General features: G+C 45.9%; 2 protein-coding genes across 3 annotated transcripts in view; both read right to left on the bottom strand.

Annotated features, from left to right (window-relative positions):
• Positions 1–1,629: 1,629 nt before the first annotated feature.
• LOC115414791 (ribonucleoside-diphosphate reductase subunit M2) lies at positions 1,630–9,325 on the bottom strand. Its single transcript, XM_030128111.1, has 11 exons — positions 9,012–9,325; positions 8,505–8,573; positions 6,626–6,778; positions 5,904–6,020; positions 5,505–5,638; positions 5,208–5,302; positions 4,975–5,108; positions 4,764–4,868; positions 4,426–4,539; positions 2,434–2,630; positions 1,630–1,999 (listed from the first exon to the last, which is right to left on the bottom strand). The coding sequence occupies exons 1-10, from the start codon at positions 9,099–9,101 to the stop codon at positions 2,478–2,480; spliced, it is 1,164 nt and encodes a 387-aa protein (XP_029983971.1). The 5' UTR covers positions 9,102–9,325; the 3' UTR covers positions 1,630–1,999; positions 2,434–2,477.
• A 1,588-nt stretch (positions 9,326–10,913) lies between these two features.
• Positions 10,914–15,526, bottom strand: part of LOC115414790 (probable palmitoyltransferase ZDHHC14) — a 10,411-nt gene continuing 5,798 nt past the window's right edge. Inside the window, exons 7-9 of one of the 2 annotated variants that reach the window (XM_030128108.1) lie at positions 15,368–15,477; positions 12,876–12,993; positions 10,914–11,898 (exon numbers count right to left, since the gene is read on the bottom strand). In XM_030128108.1, the coding sequence (XP_029983968.1) occupies positions 11,452–11,898; positions 12,876–12,993; positions 15,368–15,477 (675 nt within the window). In that variant the 3' untranslated portion in view covers positions 10,914–11,451. The remainder of the gene's footprint in view (positions 11,899–12,875; positions 12,994–15,367; positions 15,478–15,526) is intronic. The other variant, XM_030128109.1, reaches the window with a different exon arrangement.

Raw genomic sequence — 15,526 nt, 5'->3', positions numbered from 1 at the left:
GACCACCAGGGGGCGATAATGACCATCCATCCATCCATTCTCTTCCGCTTATCTGGGGCCGGGTCGCGGGGGTAACAGTCTAAGCAGGGATGCCCAGACTTCCCTCTCCTCAGACACCTCCTCCAGCTCTTCCGGGGGGATCCCGAGGCGTTCCCAGGCCAGCCGAGAGACATAGTCTCTCCAACGTGTCCTGGGTCTTCCCCGAGGTCTCCTCCCGGTGGGACATGCCCGGAACACCTCCCCAGGGAGGCGTCCAGGAGGCATCCGAAACAGATGCCCGAGCCACCTCAGCTGGCCCCTCTCGACGCGGAGGAGCAGCGGCTCTACTCCGAGCTCCTCCCTGGTGACTGAGCTCCTCACCCTATCCCTAAGGGTGCGCCCAGCCACCCGACGGAGGAAACTCATTTCGACCGCTTGTATCCGGGATCTGGTCCTTTCGGTCCTGACCCAAAGCTCATGACCATAGGTGAGGGTAGGAACGTAGATTGACCGGTAAATTGAGAGCTTCGCCTCTCGGCTCAGCTCCTTCTTTACCACAACCGACCGGTACAGCGACTGCATCACTGCAGACGCTGCACCGATCCGTCTGTCAATCTCACGCTCCATCCTTCCCTCACTGTGAACAAGACCCCGAGATACTTAAACTCCTCCACTTGGGGCAAAGACTCCCCACCGACCCGGAGAGGGCAAACCACCTTTTTCTGGTCGAGAACCATGGCCTCGGATTTGGAGGTGCTGATCCTCATCCCGCTCGCTTCACACTCGGCTGCAAACTGCCCCAGGACACGCTGAAGGTCCAGGTTCGATGAGGCCAACAGGACAACATCATCTGCAAAAAGCAGAGATGAAATCCTTTGGTCCCCAAACCGGACCCCCTCCGGCCCCTGGCTGCGCCTAGAAATTCTGTCCATAAAAATTATGAACAGAACCGGTGACAAAGGGCAGCCCTGCCGGAGTCCAACATGCACCTGGAACAGGTCTGACTTACTGCCGGCAATGTGAACCAGGCTCCTGCTTTGGTCATACAAGGACCGGACTGCCCTTAGCAAAGGGCCCCGGACCCCATACTCCCGAAGCACCTCCCACAAGATACCACGAGGGACATGGTCGAACGCCTTCTCCAGATCCACAAAACACATGTGGACTGGTTGGGCGAACTCCCATGAACCCTCGAGCACCCGATGGAGAGTATAGAGCTGGTCCAGCATTCCACGACCAGGACGAAAACCGCCTTGTTCCTCCTGGATCCGAGGTTCGACTATCGGTCAGATCCTCCTCTCCAGTACCCTGGAATAGATAATGACCATCAGGAAAAAAAACAGGAATAAGTTTTCTTTATGCTTGAATGAAAAAAAAAAAAAAAAAAAAGCTAAAATATTTACATTTACAAACTGGATGATTAAAAAGAAACATGATATTAAAGTAAAAATCATGTCTGAACACAATGCATTTCATTTCATCTGTAAATGTACTGAACATCCAAACACAGGCTGAAAAAAAAAAAAAGACCAGAAATCTACATCATTAAGTTTAATTTACTCTTAAAAGTTGAGTTTGAATTCCATCTGAATTTATGGGATGTAATGAATCAGAAAAAGGCTGAAAAACAGACACAGGTTCAGATTCATGGGTTTGACATTTTATTACAAACACAAAAACTGTACATGTGTAATAAAAACAGCTAAAAACCATCTAAAAGTAAGAATATAATCAAGTAAAAGTATTTACATGAGTGTCTGCGTCAGTTAATGATTCAAGAATCTGGTTCAGTGTCAAAATGTTCCTGAAAAAGTGCAATAAGAGTTTTTCAGACTAAAACAGAAAAACCAAATGAAGATAACAGATGAGCAGTGACCACGCCCCTGATGACATCAGCTCCGCCCACCTCTGTGACCATGTGCTGTGATCAGAGGTGGGTTCATCGCCTTGTTCCTGCTGATGTTTCATCGGTCATGATGAGGTTTGGTCCAGTTCTATGAAGGTAGATTTGGTTCTTCAACTAAAAAAAACAAAACAAAAACAGAACTGCACTTGAACACATTTTTTCTTTGAAGTGAACAAAGTTCTCAAGTCTTTTTTTTTTTAATTGAAACATTTTGACAGAATAAAGTAAACTTTATTCTCTTTATATTATGACTGTATTCTCAAAATATAACTTTATTCTCGTAGTGACAAGTGTTTTTATTTTCCAATGTGGCCCTGATATGCCGTCATAAAAAATAACTCAATTCAATAAAAATATTTTAAAAAACCCCAAACTTTTCAATCAAAGAAAAATCATGTTCAAGTGCAATTCTTTGGGTCTCAAATATTTTTTTCCTTTGATTGAAAAAGTTTTTTTTTTAAATTTTACTAAAGTGAAGTTTTTTTTAATTGAAAATATTTATTTGGTTAACACAACTTTCCCTTTGATTGAATAACAAACAAATGTACCTCCATCCAGTCCATGGGTCCAGTTCTGGTCCTGGTGCGGTTCCTCAGAAGTCTGCGTCCAGTCTGAAGGTGTTGTCTGTGGGTCCAGACATGACCCCCATCCTCTGGTACTCACCCACTCGCTTCTCAAAGAAGTTGGTCTTTCCCTCCAGAGAGATGTTCTCCATGAAGTCGAAGGGGTTCTCCACCTGGTAGATCTGCACACACACACAGGTTCAGCCCAGAGGCATTATGGGTAAACGGCTGCTCAAACAGGCATTCGTTTTTCTCGCCACCGCTTGTCCGTTGGTCGACCACACGTCGTCCAAACAGAGTGTGTGCGGCGGCGCTCAGCCCCCATCAGCGGCTGAGGTCCGTACCCCTGCGCACATCATCATCACACCGACCGGGGTCTACAGAACCAGAACCTGAGGCTGGACCGGGGTCTACAGAACCAGAACCTGGACCGGGGTCTACAGAACCAGAACCTGAGGCTGGACCGGGGTCTACAGAACCGGTCTATGAGGGTCAGATTCAGACCTGTTCACTCCAATAACAGGGTTCGGACACAGTTGAAGGTCAGTTAAAGGTCATTTCCTCCTGATCATATTTCCTGAACGCAGACTCAGAAGGACGTTTGGTCACTTTATCACAGTCTGGACTTTGGATTATTATGGGATAAACAGCGAAAATTAAAGAACGCACATTTTTATCCAAAAAACTGAGCCCACTTAGTGTTCTTCAGACACACTTGCACTGAGACAAAGATAAAATACCAGATCCCTTTCATTCAGACGGGTCTGAACCCGACCCTGGAAAACTCTTCATCCACCACTGCACTACCCATGAGCCTCAGCTGCTGTAACCATGGTGACGGAGGCTCAAACCCAGCAGAATTTAACTCTAATCGAAGGATTCAGAGACAACAGGAACATGTGTTGGAGTTCAAAACAGACACATTTAATGTCAGATTTTGGTTTTAATCAGTCGTTGTGTTAAATTCATTTCAAAAGTTGTTTTAGTTTGAAAATGAAATGTTTTTAATCTGAAGGAGTTGAATTATGAAAGAGACTGAACCTAAAAAAAAAAAAAAAAAAAAAAAACATAAAATTTGATCTGGCGTCTCTATTAGTTTGACTGTAAATACAAATCTAAACATTTACAACAGAGTTTGGATTAAAACGAGTTTAAACAGTCGGTAAAAGATTTCAAACCTTATATTCAGAACATTAATGATGATGAGATATTTATCTGATGATTAAAGTTCATGTTATTTGAACGTGTGTTTGATTTCAGTCCATCTGACACTAGGGCTGTAAGAGAAAATCAGTTCTGCAATATATTATTTTGTTTTTAAATTGTATAGCTTTTTAAGCTATTCTTGTATTTTATTCTTTTATTTGGGTTTTATTTATTTTTCCGTATAGCACTTTTTTCTTTTTTTGTACAGTTTCTATGTCTTTAAATCTATTCTGTATTTTATTCTTCTATTTTGGTTTTAATTATTCTTCTGTACAGCACTTTGGTCCACTGCAGTTATAAAGTGCTTTACAAATAAAGTTGGATTGGATGAACATTTGAACAGGATCTGAAACTAATGTCTATAAGACAGAATTTCAGTTTGAACACAGGAACATTTTGTGATAGAACATTAGATCAAATAAAAATGTGTTTAGTATTTGTGCAGATTTCTGCTGTAATTCAAGTCTACTAGGAAATAATCTTTAAAAAAAAAAAAAAGAAACATCATGATACTGTTAAAAAAAAAGCAATTTTTTTTGTTTATCGTATGGTGATCCTAGTATCTTATCTCCAGATTCTTGCCGACACACACCCCTACATCTGACTGTGACCTCATTAAAGCTGAAAACAGGAAGTTCAACCTCAGTGAATATTGGACGGGTTTACGGGTCATGTGACCTGACCCCAAAGCCGTCTTTAACCCCCCCCCCCCCCCCCCAGGTCTGGGCCGTCTGGTAGACCCTGGGTCAAACGGTGACGCTGTTGCGTTACCTTGGTGAAGCCCAGCTCCAGCATCAGTCTGTCGGCCACGAACTGGATGTACTGGTTCATGAGGTCACAGTTCATCCCAATGAGTTTAACAGGAAGAGCATCAGTCAGGAACTCCTGGAACACACACACACACACACACACAGAGTCAAGACCTAGACCGGATCAGACTGGACCGGATCCAAGAACATTCAACTCAGACCCACTACATCTGCCACTAGTGACATCACTGTTGCATTCTGGGAGGATTTACACGACTGTGGATGAACATGTGACCCCCATGGCCTGGACTCACACACCTGATGATGTCACAAACCCACCTGATGATGTCACAAACCCACCTGTTCGATCTCCACGGCGTTCCGGATGATCTTGGTGACGGTCTCCGCGGACGGTTTGTTCAGCAGGTGTTTGAACATCAGACAGGCGAAGTCACAGTGGAGACCCTGAACGCACCATGGACAGCCAATCAGCACTCAGCGCACACCCCCAACAACAGCAGTGTGTGTGTGTGCTCACATATGTATGTGTCGTGTGTGTGTGTGTTGTCACCTCGTCTCTGCTGATCAGCTCGTTGCTGAAGGTCAGTCCAGGCATCAGGCCTCGTTTCTTCAACCAGAAAATGGAGGCGAACGAACCGGAGAAGAAGATTCCCTCCACGGCGGCGAAGGCCACCACACGCTCACCTGAACGACAACAACGATGACAACGACGTGAACGGACGTATTTCACACAAAGGTCCGGTCCCGGCAGCAGCAGAGGATCATGGGTAGTGTGGGACTGACCGTAGGTGGCGTTCTTGTTTCCGATCCAGTTGAGCGCCCAGTCGGCCTTCTTCTTCACACAGGGCAGAGTCTCGATGGCGTTGAACAGGTATTCTCTGAGGGGCAGCGAACGCAACATTCAACCGAGCACACTTTCCATACCCAGAATGCATCTGTCCTAGTCTGAGACACGCTGCCTGGAGTTAAGGCTTCGACCACAGTGACATTTTATCACTGTTGATACTTTCCTCGGCTCTTGTCTCTTAAACGGTGCCTTCACTGACCCACCCAGACGTTTAAAGGTCAAAGGTCACTCACCTTTCTTTGGGATCCTTGATGTAGGTGTCGATCAGGAGGCTGTACATCTCCGAGTGGATGTTCTCCATGGCGATCTGGAAACCGTAGAAACAGCGAGCCTCCGTCACCTGCACTTCCTGCGTGAAGCGCTCCACCTGGTGGTCACATGACAACACGACACCTCAGACTTCAAACAATCGGACACCACAGTAGGCGGACGCTAGACCCGGCCCCGCCCCTTAAATGTCCCTGTTCCCTGGTTTCTTTGTCTGTGATGGTAACTGAACACGTTTGGGCCTCGGCCGTCGTGGGCGTGTGTTTAAACACGGACCCATGTTTTACAAAGCCCACGTTAACGGCCGTATCTCTGAAACCCGACACCGGCCCTGACCGTTTACAGATCCAGGATCGACCTCTCACCAGATTCTCGTTGACGATGCCGTCACTGGCGGCGAAGAACGCCAACACGTGCGAGATGAAGTACCTCTCGTCGTCCTTCAGAGAGTCCCAGTGCTGCAGGTCCTTGGACAGATCCACCTGGACACAGACACTCATCAGAACCCACACAGAACCGGGCTTTTACTTGGGGGGGGGGGGGGGGGGGGGGGTGTATTTGGCAAGAATCTGGTGATACGATATAAATCGCAATACTAGGATCATGATACAATATATCATTTTTTTAAATGATTATTTCCTGGAAGAATTAAATTCCACCAGAAATCTGCACAAATACTAAACACATTTTTATTTGATCTAATGTTCTATCACAAAATGTTCCTGTGTTCAAAATGAAATTCTGTTTTACAGACATTACAGTTTCAGATCCTGTTCAAATGTTCAGATTCTATTTGTTCAGAACATTATTTTAGTTCAACCCAACAAAGGAACAAACGTTTAATAAAAGAGTGTTAAATAATGATATGATATAAACAATAATGAAAACCAAAGAGAAAAATGAACCTCCACAATATCTGCATTTGAATAAACACCTAAAAATATCGATACAGTATTGTGAAATGAAATATTGCGATATATTGCAGGACTGATATTTTCCAACACCCCTAGCTTTTACTGGGACTTTGTGCAGGTTTTAGGAGGAAAGGTGGGATTGGGCGGAGCTGAAGGTGGGCGTGCATTAGTACCTCCTCTGCCGTCCAGAAAGACGCCTCGGCCTTCTTGTACATCTGCCAGATGTCGTGGTACTGGATGGGGAAGATGACGAAGCGGCGGGGGTTGTCCTTCAGCAGAGGCTCCTCCTCCTCTGCCGAGCTGCTGCTCTTCTTCACCGATTTGGGCTGAAAAACCACAGGAAACAAGTCAACGACGCCGTCTACAACAAACACACACACAAATACACACTGGACACAAAGCGGGAACACTCCTGTGTGTGTCCTCAGGAAGTCCACGTGGGTTCAAGGACAGAAAAACTATTCTGTGGATCAGTTTAAAGAGAAAAACACAAACTTGAGCCTCATTGAAAAACCACATCAATCAATAAATGTTGGGTCACATGATCAAACACCGACTCCTACTAGGATGAAACTGTAGCTTTAACTCAGATATGACCTGACCAGTCCAGTTGAATGCAGCTGTGGGACTGTTCAGACCTGTGGTTTGGACTCAAATCCATCACCAGGTGGATCTGAAACATCTGGACTAGACTGCCTTTAGTTCCACATTCAAACTAAGTGACAGCATTTATTCATGTTGTAATGCAGGGCTGTCAAACTCATGTTAGTTCAGTTCCACATTCAGCTAAATTTGATCTGCAGTGGACCCAACCAGTAAAATAATACCCTAATAATATAGACATAATGTCAACTCCAAACTTTTCTCTACATTTAAGAGCGAAAAAAGTTAATTTATATTATGAAAAGGTTTACATCTATAAACTATCCTTTAAAACAATGTGAGTAACATGAACAAACTGAAAAAAAAGTGTAATTTTAAACAATATTCTGCCTCAGTTTATCATTTACACATTTACGTTATAAATATATATTTGTGTTTGTTATTAAATTATGAAAATACTTACTTTTATAAACTATCTGAACAAACAAGATGTGAATAACCTGAAAAAACCTGAAATTTCTTAAGAAAAATAAGTGCAATTTTAACAATATTCTGCCTCAATTTATTATTTATACATGTATCATATATATACTATACAGTTAGTAACAGGAAGAAAAGAGTTCAAATTGTGCTGAATTTTCTTCAGACATTTCAGGTTGTTCATATTTGTTCAGGTTATTCGCATTTTATTGTTACAGGATACTTTGTAAATGTAAATATTTTCATAACTCAATGTTATTTTTTGCACTAAAATAAAGACAAACATTTCATTATTTTTTGGCATAATGTAATATTTTTTCACACAAAACCCAGAAGAAAATCTGGAGCCAATTTTTTGTCGGTTCTTCTGCTGTTCTTACTTGACTGTAGAACAGATTACTCTGTATGTGGAACTAACATGAGTTCCACAGCCTAGACTGTGGAATTTATGCACTTTGTAAATTCATCCCAGGGGCCGGACTGGAACTTTTGGTGGGATGCATTTGGTCCCCGGGATGCATGTTTGACAGCCCTGATCTACAGGAATATGTGCAAAAAGTGAACAATGGGACAGAAGGTCATTACTGAGGACACGTGTGTGTGCATTATTATTATGACATGGATTTGACTATTTTATTTGTTTCTTCTTGGCTGTGCTCCCTTTAACCCTGGACATTTGAATGTGGGTTTTTTTCCAATAATAAAGGACATGGATCCGTCCACTTCACTGTCAGTGTTTTCTGTGTTCCATGACCCTTCAGCTGGTTTAAAGGCACATCTAGTTTCAGCCAAAGCCTTGTGTCCGTTTCCATCAGCTGATCGACCACCTGTTGGCGCCATAACCGGCACTTTTAGGCGCCAAAAAACCCGCTGAAAACCCACAGAACCGACGCTAAAGTGTCCGGTACCGGTTCGTTTAGTCCCAGACTTCCACATTTGACAGATTTAGACTCATTTGAACAAACTCACCGTCGCATCGTCGAAGATTTTACGCGCGGTTTTCGACGCCAAGATCCGGGTGTTGGTGAGGCTGGGAGGCTGAAAAGACCACGGAAATGACATGAATGAGTAAAAACAAATAGGACATGAATGAGTAACAACACCGAGAAAAGTTATATTAATGAGTGAAAAAAAAAAAAAAAAAAAAAACAAGAAAAAATATATTAATGAGTTAAAAAAAAAAAAAAAAAAAGAACAACAAAAGTGACATGAGTAAAAAACAAAAAAACAAACAAGAAAACCACATTAATGAGTAAAACCAGGCAGGTTTGTGGACAGTTTAGTCAGAGTTAGTGGATAAATGTGGGTCAAAAGAACCCGGATGTGATGAGAACTATGTGTTCTGTTTGAATAACTGTGCTCCAGGCCCAGGGCTCCAACAGGACGTGTGTGTGTGTGTGTGTGTGTGTGTGTGTGTGTGTGTGTGTGTGTGTGTGTGTGTGTGTGTGTGTGTGTGTGTGTGTGTGTTCTTCTTACCGTGTTTTCTTTGTCCACACACAGACCGCTCATCTGTCTGGTCACTGACTTCTCATTCTTCACGGACAGAGCGGCGCGAGCGGACAACATGGTGACTTCCTCCGGCTCAGATAAACAATAAATAAGTTTAAAAATATATATAGAGAGGGAAAAGTTAAAGAAATAAAAGAAGAACAGACTAGAGAGACTAAACTAACTAGGAGCAGAAACAGACTGAACCGGCTTCTGGTTCCGCTCCGCTTTTATTATTGAAATATTGGCGCTAGAATTCAGCTGACCAATAGAGACGCAGCTCACGCGGCTCTTTAAACGTACATAACGACGTAGCCAATCAGATTGCGAGTACAAGTCATGTGATAGCATGACGTATGAGTGAGACTGCAGATGGCGGTGTTTGTATGAAGTTACAAAATACATTTCAGTAATAGTAGTTACAAAACGTCAACCGTTAAACGGGATGGTTAAGTAACGAATGACCTTCACACAAAGAGTCCTCCAAAAAAAAAAAAAAAAACTTTAACAGTGTTCAGTTAATATTTCTACGGATAAATAAACCAAATGCAGACAATAAAAGTCGTAAAGTTTGGATTGAAATCGCTGTTTGTTCATTTAAAAGCCTTTTCTTGATTAAATTTGTGCATTTTCATGTATTTTATGGGATTTAAAGGATACAAAGCGTTTAGAAGTCACCTGCATCAAATAGGAAATAATAAAATGTAACTAATATATTCACAAAGAATCCAATCTGCACTGATCTGCATCTTCCATTTGTTCAGTTTGAACCGATAAATAAACCCTGAAAACCAGGAGTTTGTTTTACTAACTGTTAGATTTATTTTGTTTTCAATAGATTGTACTCCTATTTTTTGGTCATTTACCCTTTCTTATTTATTTCTTTAAAAAAATAAAGTAATAAAATGATAATAATAATAATAATAATAATAATAATCTTTTTGTCTTTTTTCCCAGATTGAACCAAACAGACCCTTCCGTTTATAAAAGTGTTTTATTCAAATCCACAGCTCAGTCAGAACTTCTTGGCACAGAAACACAAGCTGTGTGTGTTCGTTTGTCGTCTTTACTCGAGGCCAAATGTTTGAGCAGCTGATCTGTGTCTCTGCAGCTGATTGGACGACGGTTACTAAGATAAATCATCACCAAAGTGACTACACATGTAGAGATCAGAGCCGATCCTGAAGGGTCCAGGACCGAACCGGACTTTAAACCAGGTCCGGTTCAGACAAGTCCATCAGAGTTAAAGACGAACCTGGATCACCGTCTGATACATTACAAAAAAAACACAAAAAAACAAAAACAGGTTTGACTTTGGTCCTGGTCCGTTTGCAGCTGAACTGGACTAGCTTATTCTGGTTTGAACTCAACATCCTGAAAAGACACGATTAAAAAACACCAGAAGATGTGGACAAGGCTTTGGTCAAACACCGACAGAACCAGGGCTGGGTGAAGGTTTTAGACCGGGGGGTCAAACATGTGGTCTGTGGGCCCAAACCGGAGCGCCACAGGGTCCAATCCGGCCCTTCAGCGCAAAACACTGGAGATATGAAGAGTCCAGGATGTTGAAGTGGTTTTAGTTCAGGTTCCACATTCAGACCGACAGGATCTAAAGAAAATAATAAGAGAATAACCTCGAAACAAGTTCACATACAACACTTTTCTTTTTGTTTTAGTGCAAAAAACCCCATTAAATTATGGAAATCTTAATATTAACCAACTATCCTTTCACAATAAAATGTGAATAACCTAAACAAATATGAACAACCTGAAAAGATTTAAGAAAAAGCTGTGTAATTGTACCAATATTCTGTCTGTTATTAAATCTTTGGTGTATTTGTAGATCCACTGTGAACATTTGAAAATGAGAAGCTGAGGCCAAATAACAGCATAAATTGTTAAACTTGCACTTTTTTTCTAAATACATTTCATTTTATTCATGGTTGTTCGTGTTTTAAACATTCTCTCTAAAACACAGAAGTTAGGCATACAAATTTTGGAATTGATGTTATTTATAAATTATGTTCTTAATCTGCTGGTCCGGCCCCTTCAGGTCCTATTGGGCTGTATGTGGCCCTGGTTTAGATGGAGGTGTGGTTTGTTTGTTTGTTTGTTTATTCGATGCTTGGTGACTAAAATACGACTGTTTTTATTTTGTTTTTTATTCAAACTCCAGATGTTTGATCCCAGTTTCTGCGTCTTATTCTTATGTCGGTCTTTTAATTGTTAATGAATTCACTAAATTTGCTCAAAAACACGTCGAGTTCGTCCCGTTTCAGTTCTTTGATCAGACCCCGCCCCCCCCCCCCCCCCCCCCCCCCCCCCGTCTGCTTTGGGCTGATCCAATATGGCCGACCGGGTTGAACCGACCTCACGCAGCGTCGGCTCGTATCACATGACCTGACCCAGCCCTGACCAGTGCATGCGCTCAGACAGAGCTGAGTTTAACCAGGCCTCGGACCGAGTCCTCGTGCAGAGCGTCCTGCCGCACGGGGTCGTACAGGGCGGTGGGGGAGGGGCCCAGCGGCTGGGGGTGGAGGTGTGCGTGGGGGGGCATGTGGGCGGGGCAGGGCAGGGCGGCCTGCGGGGTGCCGCAGGGCGTGTCCTCAGGGCTGAAGTGGCGGTGGTGGTGGTGGTGATGGTGGTGATGGTGCAGGTGGTGGTGGCAGTGGGCGTCAGCATCCCTCAGGGTCAGGACGTCCCCCCCGCAGGACGGCAGCGAAGGGGGCTGGGCGGGGCTCAGGTAAGCGCAGGGCCCGCCTAGCGCCGAGGGCTTCCCCGGCAGAGGTGCCAGGACCACGGGGTCACCGTGGAGCAGGGGGGCGGCGGCCTGGAGGACGAACTTGGTGCTTTGGATGCACTGGTCCTGGTCGCACTGAGGACGACAGAGAAGAGACACCAACGAAGAAGAAGAGTTAAGACCACATTCAGGGAGGGGCAAACTGGGAGGACCACCTTCTGATCAGACACATCAGATTAGATCAGGGCTCTAAAACTGCTGTTCTTTCAGGTTCCACATTCAGTCTGATCTGATCTGCAGTGGACCCAACCAGGAAAAGAAGAACAGAAGAACCCAGAAACAACTGCACATGTTTTTCCGTCCATAACTTTTTGAGTTCTCTTGCACACAAACAGACAGACAGACAAACCAACACCCACAAAAACACAACCTCCTTGGCGGAGGTAAGAAGTTCAAATAAAAGGCAGTAGAGTCGGACTCCTTCTGGGTCCTCCTCCTCCACAGGTGTGTCTTATTTTCATGAGTCTGTTTCCACCACCAGAAGAATCCAAAAACTGTGATTAAAGACAAACTAAAACTACAACAGTTCCAGTCTGTTTAGTGGAAGGGGCGGAGTCAGCTCCAACCTACACTGTTGTGTGTGTGTGTGTGTGTGTGTGTGTATCTGTGTGTGTGTGTATCTGTGTGTATCTGTGTGTGTGTGTATCTGTGTGTGTGTGTGTGTGTGTGTGTGTGTATCTGTGTGTGTGTGTGTATGTGTGTGTGTGTGTGTGTGTGTATCTGTGTGTGTGTGTGTGTGTATCTGTGTGTATCTGTGTGTGTGTGTGTATCTGTGTGTGTGTGTATCTGTGTGTGTGTGTGTGTGTATCTGTGTGTGTATGTGTGTGTGTGTGTGTGTATCTGTGTGTGTGTGTGTATCTGTGTGTGTATGTGTGTGTGTGTGTGTATCTGTGTGTGTGTGTGTGTGTGTGTGTGTGTATTGGACTCGTTTCTCTGTGCTTCTTTCTCACTCATTCTTTCCTCAGAATTCAAACTCATGTCTTCGTCTTCGTCTTAATTTAACACTGAACATAAAACCTGTCAGTTTGATGGTTTGCCCCGCCCCCTCTTACCATGTGACTGTGGATTTGAGTGGACAAGTAACTCCCCCCCCCGCCGCCGCCGCCGCCGTTTGTCTGGGAGACGGTCTGAGGCGTGTCAGATCGGATCAGCCCCCTCCTGTCAATCAAACTGACACAGACACACCCAGACGGTGGATGAGTGACGGCCACGGTGTCCCGCCTCCAAACAGGAGGTTTGACACCAACACCAACTCCGCCCACACCCAAACAGAACCCAGCAGAACCCAAACAGAACCCAGCAGAACCCAAACAGAGCCCAGCAAAACCCAAACAGAACCCAAAAGAACCCAAACAGAACCCAACCAGAACCCAGTCAGAACCCAACCAGAACCCAACAGAACCCAAAAGAACCCAAACAGAACCCAACCAGAACCCAACCAGAACCCAGTCAGAACCCAGTCAGAACCCAACCAGAACCCAAACAGAACCAAAACAGAACCCAGCAGAACCCAAACAGAACCCATCCAGAACCCAGTCAGAACCCAACCAGAACCCAACAGAACCCAAACAGAACCAAAACAGAACCCAGCAGAACCCAAACAGAACCCAGCAGAACCCAGTCAGAACCCAACCAGAACCCAACAGAACCCAACCCAAACCTCATGAACGGTCTACATGCTCTAGGTCTAGCTGTGCGCTGAGGAGACACTTCCTCTACAGATGGAGCTCCGCCCCCTCAGCTGAAGATCACATGGTCATCAAACGCTGTGGCGGTTCCAGCTGGTCCAGAACCAACCGTGGAACGGACCATATGTTCTCCATCTGCCTCCACTCGCCTCCATCAGACAGAAGAGCAGCAGCGCACGGACCAGAACCAACAACAGCAACACACAGGTACTGACCCAGCAGAACCAGAACCAGAACCAACATCAGCAACACACAGGTACTGACCCAGCAGAACCAGAACCAACAACAGCAACACACAGGTACTGAGCAGTACCAGAACCAGAACCAAGAAGAGGAAGAGGAGGAGGAGGAGGGTCTAGTCCTAGTTTGGTTCTGGTTCTGGTACTGACCTGGGAGGTTCTGGTTCTGGTACTGACCCGAGGGACAGTGGGTGGTTCTGGTTCTGGTTCCGGTACTGACCTGGGGGGCTGCGGGTGGTTCTGGTTCCGGTACTGACCTGGGGGGCAGCGGGTGGTTCTGGTTCCGGTACTGACCTGGGTGGTTCTGGTTCTGGTACTGACCTGGGGGGCAGTAGGTGGTTCTGGTTGTGGTTCTGGTACTGACCTGGGTGGTTCTGGTTCTGGTACTGACCTGGGTGGTTCTGGTTCTGGTACTGACCTGGGGGGCAGTAGGTGGTTCTGGTTGTGGTTCTGGTACTGACCTGGGTGGTTCTGGTTCTGGTACTGACCTGGCGGCAGTGGGTGGTTCTGGTACTGACCTGGGTGGTTCTGGTTCTGGCTCTGGTTCCAGTACTGACCTGGGGGACAGTAGGTGGTTCTGGTTCCGGTACTGACCTGGGTGGTTCTGGTTCTAGTACTGTCCTGGGGGGCAGTAGGTGGTTCTAGTTCCGGTACTGACCTGGGTGGTTCTGGTTCTGGTACTGACCTGGGGGCAGTGGGTGGTTCTGGTTCCGGTACTGACCAGGGTGGTTCTGGTTCTGGTACTGACCTGGGGGCACTGGGTGGTTCTGGTTCTGGTACTGACCTGGGTGGTTCTGGTTCTGGTACTGACCTGGGGGCACTGGGTGGTTCTGGTTCCGGTACTGACCTGGGTGGTTCTGGTTCTGGTACTGACCTGGGGGCAGTGGGTGGTTCTGGTTCCGGTACTGACCAGGGTGGTTCTGGTTCTGGTACTGACCTGGGTGGTTCTGGTTCTGGTACTGACCTGGGGGCACTGGGTGGTTCTGGTTCCGGTACTGACCTGGGTGGTTCTGGTTCTGGTACTGACCTGGGGGCAGTGGGTGGTTCTGGTTCCGGTACTGACCAGGGTGGTTCTGGTTCTGGTACTGACCTGGGTGGTTCTGGTTCTGGTACTGACCTGGGGGCACTGGGTGGTTCTGGTTCTGGTACTGACCTGGGGGCAGTGGGTGGTTCTGGTACTGACCTGGGTGGTTCTGGTTCTGGTACTGACCTGGGGGCACTGGGTGGTTCTGGTTCTGGTACTGACCTGGGGGCAGTGGGTGGTTCTGGTTCCGGTACTGACCAGGGTGGTTCTGGTTCTGGTACTGACCAGAGTGGTTCTGGTTCTGGTACTGACCTGGGGGCAGTGGGTGGTTCTGGTTCTGGTACTGACCTGCGGGCAGTGGGTGGTTCTGGTACTGACCTGGGTGGTTCTGGTTCTGGTACTGACCTGGGGGCACTGGGTGGTTCGTGGTTCTGGTTCTGGTACTGATCTGGGTGGTTCTGGTTCTGGTACTGACCAGGGTGGTTCTGGTTCTGGTACTGACCTGGGGGCACTGGGTGGTTCGTGGTTCTGGTTCTGGTACTGATCTGGGTGGTTCTGGTTCTGGTACTGACCTGGGTGGTTCTGGTACTGACCTGGGGGGCAGCGGTCCACACAGGGCTGCGCAGCAGTTGCTCAGGATGGTTCCGTAGCTGTAGGGGTTGTAGTTGTCCTTCCCTCGTTTGTTGGACCAGGACCCTTTAATCTGGATCAAACCGAGACCAGGTCCGGTGAGTCCAACAGAACCGGAGAAC

This window comes from Sphaeramia orbicularis, chromosome 24 (assembly GCF_902148855.1).
Source record: "Sphaeramia orbicularis chromosome 24, fSphaOr1.1, whole genome shotgun sequence".
NCBI classification, from domain to species: Eukaryota; Metazoa; Chordata; class Actinopteri; order Kurtiformes; family Apogonidae; genus Sphaeramia; species Sphaeramia orbicularis.
This window is presented reverse-complemented; position numbering and strand designations above follow the sequence as displayed.

Bases quoted from the DNA above. Each gene is read 5' to 3' on its own strand.
- LOC115414791 (XM_030128111.1), bottom strand. From the start codon at position 9,101: ATGTTGTCCGCTCGCGCCGCTCTGTCCGTGAAGAATGAGAAGTCAGTG. The intron at 8,574-9,011 runs GTAAGAAGAACA...TGGTCTTTTCAG, and splicing joins GTGTGGACAAAGAAAACACG to CCTCCCAGCCTCACCAACAC. The intron at 6,779-8,504 runs GTGAGTTTGTTC...GTGGTTTTTCAG, and splicing joins AAATCTTCGACGATGCGACG to CCCAAATCGGTGAAGAAGAG.